General features: G+C 41.8%; 1 protein-coding gene across 2 annotated transcripts; it reads left to right on the forward strand.

The window, feature by feature from the left end:
• The first annotated feature begins 1,893 nt into the window (after positions 1–1,893).
• On the forward strand, positions 1,894–14,121 carry LOC116915647. 2 transcript variants are annotated; one of them, XM_045169985.1, is made up of 6 exons: positions 1,894–2,558; positions 7,936–10,229; positions 10,308–10,386; positions 10,624–10,765; positions 10,878–10,964; positions 12,224–14,121. In XM_045169985.1, exon 6 carries the CDS (start codon positions 12,270–12,272, stop codon positions 13,062–13,064), a length of 795 nt encoding a protein of 264 aa, XP_045025920.1. In that variant the 5' UTR covers positions 1,894–2,558; positions 7,936–10,229; positions 10,308–10,386; positions 10,624–10,765; positions 10,878–10,964; positions 12,224–12,269; the 3' UTR covers positions 13,065–14,121. The 2 variants fall into 2 exon arrangements, with proteins under 2 accessions (XP_045025920.1, XP_045025921.1); XM_045169986.1 differs by lacking the exon at positions 10,878–10,964 and having other exon boundaries at positions 1,894–3,456.
• The last annotated feature ends 314 nt before the right edge of the window (positions 14,122–14,435 follow it).

Consider the following 14,435-nt stretch of genomic DNA (forward strand, 5'->3'; position numbering starts at 1 on the left):
TTCTTAACCCAATATGCCTTCCTCCTCTACTATATATAGTAGTAGTAGTAGTTTTTTTTTATATGACTACACGTGAGGTCTATTCATCTTATTCCAACTGATACGCCTATGTATATGTCCAACGAGTTATTTGACGACCCCGAGCCTGATGTTCGCGCTCGTTCAAAAACGAAACAGCTGGGATAGAGAAAGGAATGATATGAGGATTATTCATGGAGGGCACGCACGGTATTCCGGCCGTCGACGTCATCATATTGTGTGTGCACATTTCTACGAAAAGCTTAGCCGCTTATCTCCGTCTAACTCTTCGCCAACGCGCTATACTTCCCCCGTCTGTAAAAATGTATTCCGATTCAAGAGTAAGACTAGCTAGAAGGAGTCTTCGAATGCCATGATCCTCCTTCAGAGTATCAACTATGCTCATCTCTTTTTTTTTTTAAAATATATATCAAGGAAAAAGAAAGAATTGAGGAATCCATACTGTGTGTTTGCTGAAGGCGATGGAATTGCCAGACATCGCCAAGGAAAGTCGTTTTCTGTTTCCCTTTCACGCGATACACGAAAAAAAAAAAGAACTTGCGAGTCGTTTTGTAACACGATAACCGCCATTGATAACACACGTCCGACAGCAGCAAACATGTTCATACACCCACATAGGAACCGCTGATCAAGCAACCATTCAACGGCACTGCTGTTCCAGCAATAATCTTCTTCCACCACAAGATATCCGGCACTGTCTGCTCTATATTCTCTATGAGAAATCGTTGCTTATTCTAGAAGCAGCTCGGGTAAATCTATACATTCGGCGAAGGCGTAGCATTCAATCAAGCGAAGACTACGTTTTCAATACCGATGCTAATGAGGAAAAAAAAGAAAAGCGTCGGGAAACTTGGGAAAGATTAGAGGCTTACTGAGAATAGACCCATGTGATGCTGTTGAAGCGAAACGATGGTGTATGCAAACACACACAGGAAAGAAGGAAGAAGAACGTGAACAATTACGTCTCATTTCTTTTCTTGTTGCAAAATTGTCCTTTTCTTGTTGCAATCGACACGAATAGTTTACATAAAACATTATCATTGTAGACGTGTCCCATGCTTCTTTAACACGAAAATGAATTATTCATTTGGCACTACAGTACAGAAGCACTTGTTTGGAATAATTTCTTTCCGTATAAAGTATAAAGAACCGTGTTTGTTGAGCAGTAGAGCACAGAACCTAATAGGATTAAATGAAATTGAAACTGCACGAAAAAATATCAAATGTTAGATTTAATGCGCCATTTTTTTTTGGGCAGTTTGCAGTGTGCGAATCTGCGACAAAGTATTTCGTTCTATCGCGGACAAAATGTGATGACCTCGCGTCTTTTTTCAAGCGCATCGACATACCAGTCAGGATGCAATTTTACGACGGCCGGATGTTCGACACATATTGGCCCTTATTTCCTCTTTCTCCCTGCGACTGACTTAAAAAAAAAATAAATGCGTAGAGTCCATCAAGTCGTCTCGCACTGATTACGACATCGATGTCCCAGCGTCTGTAAATTTTGCAGCGATTCGTAACTGTTACGGCACGGGAGGGTGTCATTTTACTTTTTAAACCACACGACCTAAATCAAAGAAATAAAGAACGACAAGAAATTGAGGACATTTAGCCCTCCGGCAAGTTCTTTTGCTAGCCATTGCAATATTTTGAATGAAGCGGAAGGAGATGACCCCCGCAAGAGCATCAACCCCTTCCTTTTCTCATCATACAGTCAAATTTGGTTATTACGCGTTTTTTTTTTTTTGGTGTCATTTTTCATTTTGTATTCGAGATTATTTTTCCCACCCAAAAATTGAGAAAACAAAACAAATTTGATGTGCAAAAACAAGAGCCAACGTTCAGTGCTGGCCCGGATGGCAACATCGCCACAAGCTGATTAGTTCGATTCAGTTCTTTTCTATCATTTCACATTTCTGTATCCTGTGCGTCTGTGTGTGTGCGTGTGTGTGTGTATTACATTATCAACCGATAATACAAGCAACCGGTTCTTCATTTCAAAGAGGGGAGGGTAAAATGATAAACTCATTTGTCTATCGGTGTCGAATTACCCTGCAATAAGTGCGATAAGTCCCTTGCCACATCGACTCAAGTCCATCATCATCATCCCTCGTCTTTACACATACACGCCTCTCTTCATCACATTTCTGTTCTTCTCCGACTCCCTTTTGCCCTTTTTACAATTTTCTTCCAAATGCCCCAACTCTTAACCCGCCCTCCCTTTTTTTTCGGACTGATCAGTCACTATAAACTTTGCTATGGTCTAGAAAAGCGATAACCTACAGTCCCGAACAGACTTAACCTCAGATAGAGAAACAGTGTGTGTATGTGTGTGTGTCATGAGACAGAGAAGTGTGTGTGTGTGTGTGTGTTTTTGTGACGAACGACGATGAGACGAGACCTCAGTGAACGAGAGAATCGTTCACTTGTTCAGAACGTCTCGACAGAGTTGGTGATGATGAGCCTTGCTTCCACACATTCTTCCGCCACACATCCGATCAACTTCCCTCGACACGGTAAAACCGTTTCTACTGATTCGCTTTTATTTATTTATTTATTTTTTTAATTTCCCCTAATTTATTTAGTTTTTTTCTCATTTGATTTCTGAGTCTTCCTTTATTATTCACGTATAGTATGCACTCCAACATTTCAAATGTCCTGTATTTTGATATTATGTATTGGGAAACGCACGTAGTCTTCAGGACTATACGTAACAATTTTCGAGTCTATTTCAACGTTTAAATAGAAAGATAGAAAACGATGTAGAGATAAAAAGGGCGATACAGAGACACGAGATCGAAAGGTGGAGCGGCTGATGCTCAGCCACATGTTGGCACTATCCACCGAGTCCAGCTGCATCACACGATACTTTACCTACAGATCCCTGCTTTTATGTCGACCCCAAATATTTCAACAAAAAGAGAAACGAAAAGAAAAAGACTGGAACAAACAAAAACATTCTCCATAGGTTTTGTATTGCGGTATAACACAGATACCCCCCCCACTTTTTCTACCATGTAAAAAAAAAAAAATGTCCACTTGCAAACTCTAAACAATAAGTAACATACATTCATCCGTCTGTGGGGACACACCTGCTCCGTGGGTGACTCGTTTCGATCAAAACGGATCTTTTTTTGTGTGTGCGTGTGTCAGGAGCGGTACGGTTACCGCCACCCTTCGCTCTTAATAATGCCACACCTTGTGTTGGTACACACACTTGTCCGTCTGTGCCCCGTTTAAACAAGCCGGCAACCTGTTCGAACGTTTCGTTCATTTGGATCCGTACCGTCAGACCAGATAGGAGGCAGTTGGCTATTTCTTTCGTTATCAACTGCTTGTATTAGTAACACACGCACGGAAAACACGTCAGCCACACACAAACGCATAGCATCAGTAGAGCAGAGGAAAATGTTGGTAAGAGATAAATTTTCTTTCCCACATCTTTCTTAATCCCTCCCGACGAAAACATTCGACTTTGATCTTTTTTTCTTTTTTCTTTTTTTTTTCGATTTTGTGTGTGCCCGTTCTGTTTGCATACGTGCTCCCAAATAGTATCAACTGTTATGTTGTTTGCGTTTGTTTGGGGATCTAGAAAGAAATCCAATGTCCGGGTGTAAAGCCCTCTGTGACCTAGTCTTGTTATGACATGAAGACATTCGAATATTAGTATCTTATCACGATGACGAGACAGCAGACACGAAATGGCCTCCATCCATCAGTCAAAATCGAAAAGCCCAGCTTCCCTTATGTTGCGCTGTAGCAGCATGTTCTGAAATGTATTCAAGTTCATCGTGGGTAATTTCGTTGAAATCCATCAAAACTCGGGGTGCAGGTGAAGTTTTCTTGATCGCTCTGCATCTACTGTGTGCTCACAGTGAGATTTTTGGGAGTACATTTTCACGAATTAGATTGAACGTCGCTCGAGGATGGGACTCTCGTCGTCAGGCGGCGATTCGTCGAGCGCGCACGCGGCACAAATGACGTGTAATCACGATGACGTTCTAGCTCATCGTCTCAGCACGTAGACGCCACTTTATTCGAACGTATATAACGACTAATAATTTGACACGTAAATTTCAAGCAAAAAGTTTCCGTTTCGGCCGAATTCAGTTTACTTGGTAAGAAATGCACTTTTCCTTTATAGAATAATCCATGTGATTATTCCGGTGGATTGCTCGTTGTCAAGCAGTAATCGTCAAACTGTATTTGAGCTATACGAATACAAACTGGCTGCTTGTCTGTCAACGTGTACCAAAGAACATTGAAAAGCTAATATGACTAGAACGAAAAGTAAACATACAATAAAGAACTTTATCGCTGAAGATTTGATCGTATCAATAACCAGATTTTCCAGGAAACGAGTTGAAGTGTTTGTTTTCTCGTCCCATTGTTTATTTTGTCTCGTTCAACTATGATCATTCGACAAACTACCTTGTGATTTTCACATTATTCTTTTATCTCTTTGAAATTGACTACATCATTCGTATAGTTTATACAACCGAGACAGACGATAGTATGCACACAGAAGCCTTTTAGTGGACGTCGTATTGTTGAATTCCGTTAGTCATCTGGAAAGCAGATGCACGCGCACCTGTGCTCTCATTTTATTTTTTTTTCATCATCATTGCGCTGTTCTGCAGCAGATCCGGTGCACGGCACGTGCCGGGGACTTGCCATAGTCCCTCTACAAAACATTGAATCGCGTGCACTTGCCAAATAATCGCTTTTTTATTTTGGAGACGAAGAGCATGGCGACTTGACTTGTTTTCTGCATTCTTATACAACCGTCGACCGTTTTACAATCGATATCGTTCAAGACTCGGCCTCAAGACGGGGAGGGTCTGGTTGCGTGACTCGAATTCCAAATGCCTTTGTGTTTCTTTTATCGGCAACGCCCGTCTCCGTTGGAAACGGGACGTCACCGAGTCCACGCCATATGAGTAATAGAAATGAAATAAGGGTTATGATGATACCTTTTTATAGGCTTGCATTATTTGTTACTGATTCAGACTACATGGGTGTATCGTTATTATGTACACCTGTAAACCCCTATGTCTGAAATCCAATTATTTATGGTAACAATTTGAGTCGCATTCAACGTGAATATTTTCTTTTCCGCCAAAGAAAGCTCTACCATTTCAGATACAAACATCAACACACAAAGAAAAACAACCCAAGTTTTCTATTCTTTGCTTCTGGCAATCAGCCAAGTTACGAACGTTTTCATTGATTTCGGTGTAGGGCGCAATAATAAGCTCCAATTCCGCCAACTGAATCGCTGTACTAGGCAACACCATTAGTCTCACTGGCGTAACATCCACCACTGCAAGAAAACAAAAATGAAACCCAACGGCAGCACTTGTACATCGAACATGTTTCGATAAGGTCTATACGCCTTTTCGTTTACCTCTTCTTTTTTCTTCTATTTTCTTTAATTTGTCATGATTACAATTACTAAGTTCAAAAAGGAAAAGAGAGCTAAGCTGTACGCGTACAGATCCTGGCCTTAGATTATGGCGCATAGACTATTCCTTTTTCATTCACTCTACAGCGATGGTAATTTAGCTTGGGGTATAGGCTAGACATGCCGCAAGGAACGATCCCAAACAAAAATAATGGCCGCAGCAGTTGCACTCACGTATTTACTCTTCCCGTTTCTCTCCATTTGACCACACACAAAAATATAAATTAAATAAATTTAAAAAAAAAAGTATTTGGTCGAGCCTTCCCAACGGCACCATCAGAAAAGAGAAGAACAAAAAAAAAATAGTTTGGACAGCAAATGTCGACGTGGGCGGAATGAGAGAAGAAAAAAGAAAAAAATAGGGAAAGGCAACGAACGTGGTTTTTGTGGGGGCAGGGGCATTTCCATTTAAAATGATGGACTACATTAGTTTCGTTTTCCGACAGCCTTGATGTGGTTTCAATCCGATTTAGGTCGATGCACTACCTTTTGTTCGGTACAACTTTAGCTCCGGCGTGTTTTGAAATTCTTGGTGCAAAGCTCACATTAGTGCATTAGTGTTTTATATACTTGGGTGAAATTTAAAAATATAATAATGCCTTAAGAAAAACAAAAACTAGCCTACACGATGTTCGTCGTATTTGCGATTTGTTTCCCTCAGTTCTTCTAGATTTGATTTGATTTTTCTTTTCTATTCAGCGGGAACTTGTTTAATATTATTTAAGATAAAACAAACTGCCATGTAAAATATGGAATCTAAACGAACACGTTCAACATTTATCTTATACGTCGCACAGTCCAGTCCCCGAAAGGCTGTTGACCAACTGATTAGACTGACTACAGCAACTATCGGTAAACAATCATCAGCCATAAATTATATTGTGACATGTAACTAGCGACAGTGAACTTAACGAAACTGTTTATTTATGTGCGAGAATTTTGTTGTGATTGTCGTCTCAACAGCAATCCCGCAGACGGATCGAGTAAGTATAAACTGGCGTGCAAATCTCATTAGTTGATGACATCTTGTGGCTTTTTCTTTAATTTGTCTGCAGGCAAAGCGTTTTGCACGCAATCAAATTATATTTTCGCTTCTGCTTCTTCCTATTATTGCTATCCTATCCTATAAATGTTTATTGTATTATATTTTTATTTATTTGTTCTCTCGCTATGTTTTATGTAAGCCGATGCGGATTTCCCGTTGTGTTCGTTCGCTTCTTTCCTGTCAACCAACCCTTCTCACGTCTGACAGTTTTCTCAAGTCGGGGGGGTTCTCATCTCTTAGATGTGTGAGCCTTTCCTCGCTGCCTGTAAAAAAAAAAAAACGTATTCCATTTCCTATTTGTCTTTCTCTGTCTCTTTTTCCCCATTTTTATTTCTTACAGAATTCCAATTCTTTTCAGCTTTCTGGCAGTGGCTTTTGCAGTCTCCTATTTTCTTTCATTTTTTTCTTTTCTTTTCATTCTTAGACTTCCATCGTCTTTTGTTCTTCTTTAGTTGGCCGATTTTCTTTAGCTAGTCCCTTTTGTGCACGTCTGTACACACGTCTAGTGAATGCCTATCAAAGTCTCCGGTCGATGTCGTCCCGTGCCACGCCCATTTTCGCTCGACTTGGCCGCAATCGAAAGATAATCACACGATGTCAACGGAGGCAAAAAAAAACATTAAACAAACCGCCGATGGAATTGGAAAAAAGAAATGACACACGAGAAGAAGAAGAAGAAAATGAAAATCGAAAAAAAACTGTCTGTTGACTCGAGCTGATCGTATAAGCCTGGAGTTTTTTATCGTGTTTTGTGACACGAGAAAAGATTTCTCCAACTTCTCTGGCAGTCTTTTTCTTTTTTTTTCTCTCTTTTTTCTTCTCGCTTTACTCCAAACTATAAGATGATTGCCATCTTCCAATTGAGAGAAGGGTGAGAGGAAGAAAGGGAGGGACGTCAGCAGTTGTTGCGGTCACATTTTCGATTCGGTTTGTTCGTTCGGCTTGAGTTAGTTTGACAGTCAACAATCATCGTTCGCCATTCTCGTCTACATTCATAAATACGTACGACCAACTGAAACAAAATACTAAAACCTCTGCAAAAATTGATAACAACGTGCCATGTCCACATGAATGAACGATTTTTTGTTTGTTTTTAAATTGTGTATTCATTTGTTTGCGACAATCGAAAACAAATAAAGATTTATTTTTTTAAATCTAACCTGTCTTCGATCTGTGTATAGATAATACGCATTGTCCGAAAGCTTTCAGGAAAAATAACGATCCGTTTATTGGATTTCCTTTGCGATGTATACACATTGCGAATAGGTCGAATTGCTTTGTATTCTACGCAACTTTTATATTGGACCAGAAAGAGTGTGCTGATCATACGTCCTTATTTCTGTGCTCGATTTTTCTTCTTATTATTATTTATTTTGGTTGACAGGGAAACTTGGCTTTCTTCGACGTCAATTGGCTTCTTTTGTACATGGCCCGTATTGTGACTAAATGCAAGCAACATCTATTTCCCCTCTAGTTGTACACAACGACGAAGTGCTGACGATGGACGCACTCAGAATGGCCCTAATAAGCGCGTCTACTTGACTATACTGTCGAAGACGTCGAGAGGGTAGGTGGAGGACTATCACGTGGCCCAAGGAGTTTTCTGCGAGTGTCCTACTTCTTTCCATTGCCAACTGAATGATGTACATTTTTTTTCTTTCTTTATTTTTGTCCGTGTCATCCCTTTTTGTGTGTGTGTGTGTGTGTCGGAGATAACTTCGTTTTTTTTTTTTGGTACTCTCCGACAGAGTGGCCACTACTTTTCCATCGTGTTTCGTCGTAAGACCAAAGTAAACGAACTGGCGGATCTCTGAAAGCTTTGCGGGAAAAGAAAACCCCATCAAACATTTTCAACTGGGAAATAGTAGACTACTAAACAGCCAGATAAAAAAGGGAAAACAAAAGGGGAATCGAACAGCGAACGAAAAAGGGAAACGCGTCAGAGGGATAGCGTCGATGGGGTTCGATACAAAGACACTGTCCTGTCTATGAAAGTAGCTGTCTGTTATACAGAGTACGTTGCGCGTAAATGAAGAGAGCCAGAGTGAAAAAGAGTGAAAAAGAGAAAAAAAGAACAGGAGAAGAAGAAAAAACGGAACGAGGGTGTTATGGAGGATGGATTCAAGCTTGCGCAACACACGCAAAAAAAAGGGAATAAAATAAAGACATTTACCACTCGGCAGCGCCAGCCCACACTCTCTGCCGTTTTTATAGCGTCGACTCAGCTTTCCGTGTCCCGGTTTTCGCAGTTCACAGACGGCCCAGTGTCGGAAGGACGTCTCACTTTGCTCTACGCTTTTCTCACAGCCATTTTTGACAAGATTCCGTTGCAAATCTGATTCGTTCCCACTATAGACGTTTTTTCTTACACACTCAGCTCTACCCCCTACCCCCTGATTCGGGTATTATGTCAAGTGATTGAATGGGTTTGTTGGTTGTGTGTGTCTGGTGAAAAATATCAAAAAAACAAAACAAAAAACAGACGCAAAACGCTGAGGGAAAACGACGCGCGGTGATATCGACTGTTTCTTCCGCGCCGGAGTTCTTTTTGTGTGTGTGTGTCTACAACCAACACGCCCGTCGTACTTCCCCTACCCCAGCTGCTGTTTCCTCCGTTCAGTCACTTCCCTCTTTGGCGTTGGTTTTCTCCCTCGTGTATGTTGCCACCAGCCAGCCGAAGCGGACTCTCCGCAGTCGGTCCAATTCGCCCGTCCTTGTCGGTTGACATTGGTCGCTACTCTTCTGCCTTTGGCTCTAATTCAACCATTTCTCATACGTCAAGCTCTGTCCAGCAGTGCGCGTGTGTGTGTAGGGCAGGAGTAGTGGCCCAGCAGTTGCACTGACCAGTAATTATTAGCGACGAAGAACTTTTCGGTACAGTGCAGTTTCCGACTCCCCGCCGAAGTTTCCCTCGAAACGGCGTGATTCGTGTCAGCGTGAGAGAGTTCGTTCATTACACGCGGAGTCCCTCAATTTAAACAGAAAAAATTAAAAACTTTGTTTTTAAGACTTCCGGATCTTGTGACAACCTTTCAATAAAAAGAGTAAAAGAAAAAAAAAAGGAGAAAATTTGGGGTGGACGTTAGGCTTTCATGTAACAGGCAGTGTGCAATTGAAAAACAATAATGAAATCCACTTGCATTTGCTTTTGCATTGTTGCTGGCGAACTGTGCACCAGAGAAAGTTCAAAAGACTGGTAGCGGAAGTTGGACAAAACCTGAACTGAAAAGACCAAACTTAGTCGATTCAATTGCTAAAAAGAAAAGAGCAGCGTTCGTGCTGAGCTTTCAATTTTATTACTCCCACCCGTTTGTTTTTTTTTTCTTTCGATCTCCAGCCGCGTTGTAATCATAGCACACGTGAATAACGTGCAGAAAACGGACGGTCCGACGGAGGAAACGATTAGAGATCGAGGCCCGCGAAACGTTTGGACAGGAAATTGAAAACAGGAAATAATTTTGTGGTGTAAAAGAAGTCACGCTCTGCATACGCGTAATCAATCGTTGAAACATCAGTTCAATTCATCAGAGAACCTAACGGAAAATTGCCAGTGGACTGTGATGATCAGCATGGCTTGGGAAAACACGTTATTGGCTTCGCGAATTTTACCACCGGCCTACACGCCCGTCGAAGTGGCAACCAATCGTTCGCAGGATGCCTCACTGATGCTGGATCAAGGTAACCTATACTAACCTCTTTGCCCATCTGTTTGATTTGTTTATTCTAACAAGGCTGCTTGTCGAATCTATGTCGCAGATGGACGTTTAACTTTGTTGATCATCTTAACGACCTCTGCTGGCCTAGCCATCGTATTGCTCTTCTTTATTTTCCTCAGGTATTGTATCCAAGCTGGACGATTTTATTTGCAAACAGACACTTTTATCCTTGGGTTTAGATTACTTTAGGTTACTTTAGACAAAATTAACTCAGCCGCTTATGTTCTTTCTTATTCCTTTCCCCCGTTCAATTGCCGATTGGCTGCCGATGTTATTGACCGTTGGCCCTGACTCTCATTCCAATCCCTACGTGGACCCTGCAATCTATATCAACACACGACCTACACATACACAAGGATTGGCTGCTTACGGAGCCAAAGCTGCTTCGGTAGATACAAAGACCGTCACGATCGATCCGCTTGTCCGTTGACGACCGTCGTCTTAGACGATCACGCGGCCATTACCAAATCTCTGGCCACGTCTCCACAAACAATTCAGGTACATATACATTTTGCATCATCCTTGCACTAGCTCCTCGCTGCACCTCAGGCCTAAAAATCGATGTAATAAGTTGTAATTTTCCGGGTTTTTTTTTGCTCGTCACGTGAAGGCGACCTTTATTCAGACACGGAATGAACCGCCAAGTGACAGTTACACCATCAAGCTGGTCGATAACGACTTAATTGTAGAGACTCAGGTAAGCATACAACCGAGATAACGATAATTAGTTTGCTTAAAACCTTCTGAAAATGGCGAGCGAAAAGCCTTGCGGGCTGCCGTTTGAATAATCGAATCATTTCCCACATTTTTGTCCTCTCCTCTGTTCCTTTTACGTCTACATTTTTTTTTTCGCTTTCCACACACACTGCAGAGTTGACTCTACGGGGGGTGTGTGCGCGCCCACGTACACATGGCGTGTGATAGTTGTTGGCAGGTATGAATTATGTAGAATAAAGACACTGTGCGACTCATGTGAAATGATATATTGGCAACATCAAAGGAGTCAGTCGGCGTGAAGACTGGCTAGGGGCTGGCAACGAGCGTGGCGGTAAGAAGATGGCCGTCGTAATTAGCGAGAAAGGGGTCCCAGTCTTTTGCTGTGTGTCCTAGATAAACTTTGGCTCCCTGTTAAGACTGTCAAGCTGAAACTCACGGTCACCACAATGATGAAGTGCATCTCGAATAGATTTATGCGATCCTCTCAGGGATTGTGGATATTTACAAGCAACTTGAAACATCGGGTTCTTAAAAAAAAAAATCATAAGCTACAAACCCCACAGTTAGAACCAAATAAAAAACCAATGGCTCGATGAAAATGGATGCTCCTTTTTCTTTTTATTCGAATAAGCACTCTTACTGCTGTTCTGGGCTCCATTTTCGAGCGTCAGAACTATGCGTAATTGTCTATTTTCCAGGTTTCACTAGAAACATGTTACAGACTTCTTTCGCTATGTTTCTGCGACCTTTTTAAATTGGCGCTGCTGTTTGAAAGGGTCGATCCTTTCAAGTAGTTTTGCCTATTAAGATTGTCAGGCAGCTTTAGTCGACCCATTCTCTTTTGCTCTTTGGCTTTCAAGTGAACGTCTGTGAACTAGAAAGCAAGCACGAGATGTGAAAATTGATTGATATAGGTTGCTTTTCTACTTTCTCTTTTGCAATTCCTATTAGCATGTCTGTACCCTTCATTCTCTATTCATTGCTCTCTTTTCGCTCGTCACCAATTTCACCTCTTGTGATGAGTTAAAGCCTCAGCCAATTGAAAGCCAGTTGAGCCATCGATCGGCTCAACACAAAAGCCTCTCTAGATTGGGTTTGATTTGATTTTATTCCTTGTTCACATCGCCCTATTGGCAAAACAACGGCAATGTTGCTGCAGTATATCTCAGATAAATATTCAATTTTTTTTCAAAATCATATTTCTTCTTCCATGTGAATCATACGGAAATGCGCGCGCAGCTCTCGTCGGGAAGGCGACGAACAGGCAACGGCAACGTCTACTGCTATGGAAACGATGACTCCGACAGCTATGCTAAAGATGTCTAATCCCCCAGGAGAAGCATTCTCACAGCAACATCAACAGCGTGACAACAACGTCAGCCAACAGTTGAAATTATCATCATCGGGAGAAGCTGGGGAGGTTCAAAGTGGCTTTCTCCTCTTCAAAACTTGGCTCTCCGGCAGGAAAAGCAAAGATCTGCCAACTGAAAAGGGGACGACTTACATCAGCTCGCTGGCCAGAGAAGACGCTCAACTTCAGCAGCAGCAAATGGCAACGCCTTTGGAAACAAAAAGTCTGTGCGGATCGCCGAAGCGTCGCTACGGCAGGCCGTTGGCCAATGGAGAAACGATGGCCACGCAAAAGCAGCAGATAATGGCGAGATTTGGCCAGCATTTGCCTGGCTTTGGTTTCACCCAATCTAAGAGCAGTTGCCTCTTCGAGGACGAAGATGATGAAGAATACGAGCTGGATGAATTATCATCCGTTCCGGCCGTCACGTATAGCTACCGAAACGGAAATCAATTCGAATATATGGGTGGCCCTTACGGTTACGTCGATCCACTTTACAGCCATCAATTGCCCGGCAATAATAACCAGCATCCAACGAGAGAAATCAAGTCCTTCGTAAACGAACGCAATCGCACATCCGTCCGCTTGGAAGAATTGGATATCGTCGTCCAGCGCGCTGATCAACGACACTCGACAATGGAATCCAGACGAGAGCCGCAACCTCCAGTTTTGCTTCTCTTGCCTACGCTCGTCCGATCAGCTGATTCGCTTGTCCTACCTACCAAATAGAGGAGATTTTGCTAGGGAATAGCTTTGTACATTAAAACTGAGAGGCAGGTATTTTATTCAACAGAAATTCAACTCTTTTGCGTAGAAATAAAGATTCAGGACAAACGTTCCTCGCGCTGGTTGGTTGGATTTTCCCACCACTCTTATATCTCCATGTATCTGCAACAATATGTATAGCATAAACAAATGTAGGTTTTCCTTCTTTCGGTCTCATCCACTCGAATTGATGCAGCCGTCTCTGTTCCAGGCTGCTGGATTCTGGACGTGATACACCCGTAGTTGGAATTGAAGGGTCCCTTTCCATTGGATACCTTACAACGATTCCCGAATTCTAATATAAAACGTGACGTTCAAATAAATAAGAACTGTGCAATTTCTCATGTCCGTCAGCCGCATCCAATCTCGTTTAACTCCAAGCCCACATCATATTTATGTTCTTGTTGACAAGCGTTTGATTGTAACAACATTGTATACAAGACTGCTATTATATTTCTCTGTTCTAGCAACATGTAATCACGTGCGGCTTTAGAGAACGATTGATGTATACCGTTTCCCGGACAATCTGATTTGGATTGTTATGATCTCTCAGAAAATCCACGGCTATGAGTTGGTATCGAGTCAGTTGTAAATACGTATTTTGTTTCGTTGCTGCCGTGCTCGTTTTTTCTTTTTCTTTCTGCGAAGAAAGCCCCACTTTAAGTCCTATTGTATTCCTTTGCTTATAGCTTTATTGTCTTTTCTCTTTGCCATTGTACAGTATTTCGATTTTTCTGTTTCACTATCCGCTTTGTCTATTTCTCTTTTCTTTTGTTTTGCTCTTCAATTGGATTCTCGACCCGATCGATGAATTTCATTCCAAGCAACGTGAACAGTCGACTGCTACACCGAAACAATAAAAGGGGAAGTAAGTAGCTTTCATTCTTCTGCGTCTGATGTCTTATTTTCATACCCCCCCTTTTTTTCCCCCTAACTTGTTTTAAAATATTCTTTTGTAATTAGATTTTGCTCCACATCTTACATTTAACTGTACAAACTTGAATAAACAATGTTACTCACAGCATTATCGTATACGCAAAATCTGAAGAAGGCAGCCGGTGCAGTTGTTGTTGTAAACTGTAAAATCTCCTACTTCTGCATTTTTCTTTCTGTGCTGTGGTTCCGCAATTTCAACGCGAAATCAAACGGAAATTGCAAGATCCTTTCGGCAGCTGTGGCTGGATGGCTAACACGTACCGTCGTAACAACTTGGCAGCTATTGGCAAAATAAAGCCATGGAAATGAGTCTTTAGACGTGCCCCAGACTGGGATTCGAGGAAAAACGAGACCGTAATAAACCCATAGTTTAGGTTCAGGTGTACTTTTTCTTGCTAA

The sequence above is a fragment of the Daphnia magna genome, linkage group LG2 (genome assembly GCF_020631705.1).
Source record: "Daphnia magna isolate NIES linkage group LG2, ASM2063170v1.1, whole genome shotgun sequence".
Taxonomy (NCBI): domain Eukaryota; kingdom Metazoa; phylum Arthropoda; class Branchiopoda; order Diplostraca; family Daphniidae; genus Daphnia; species Daphnia magna.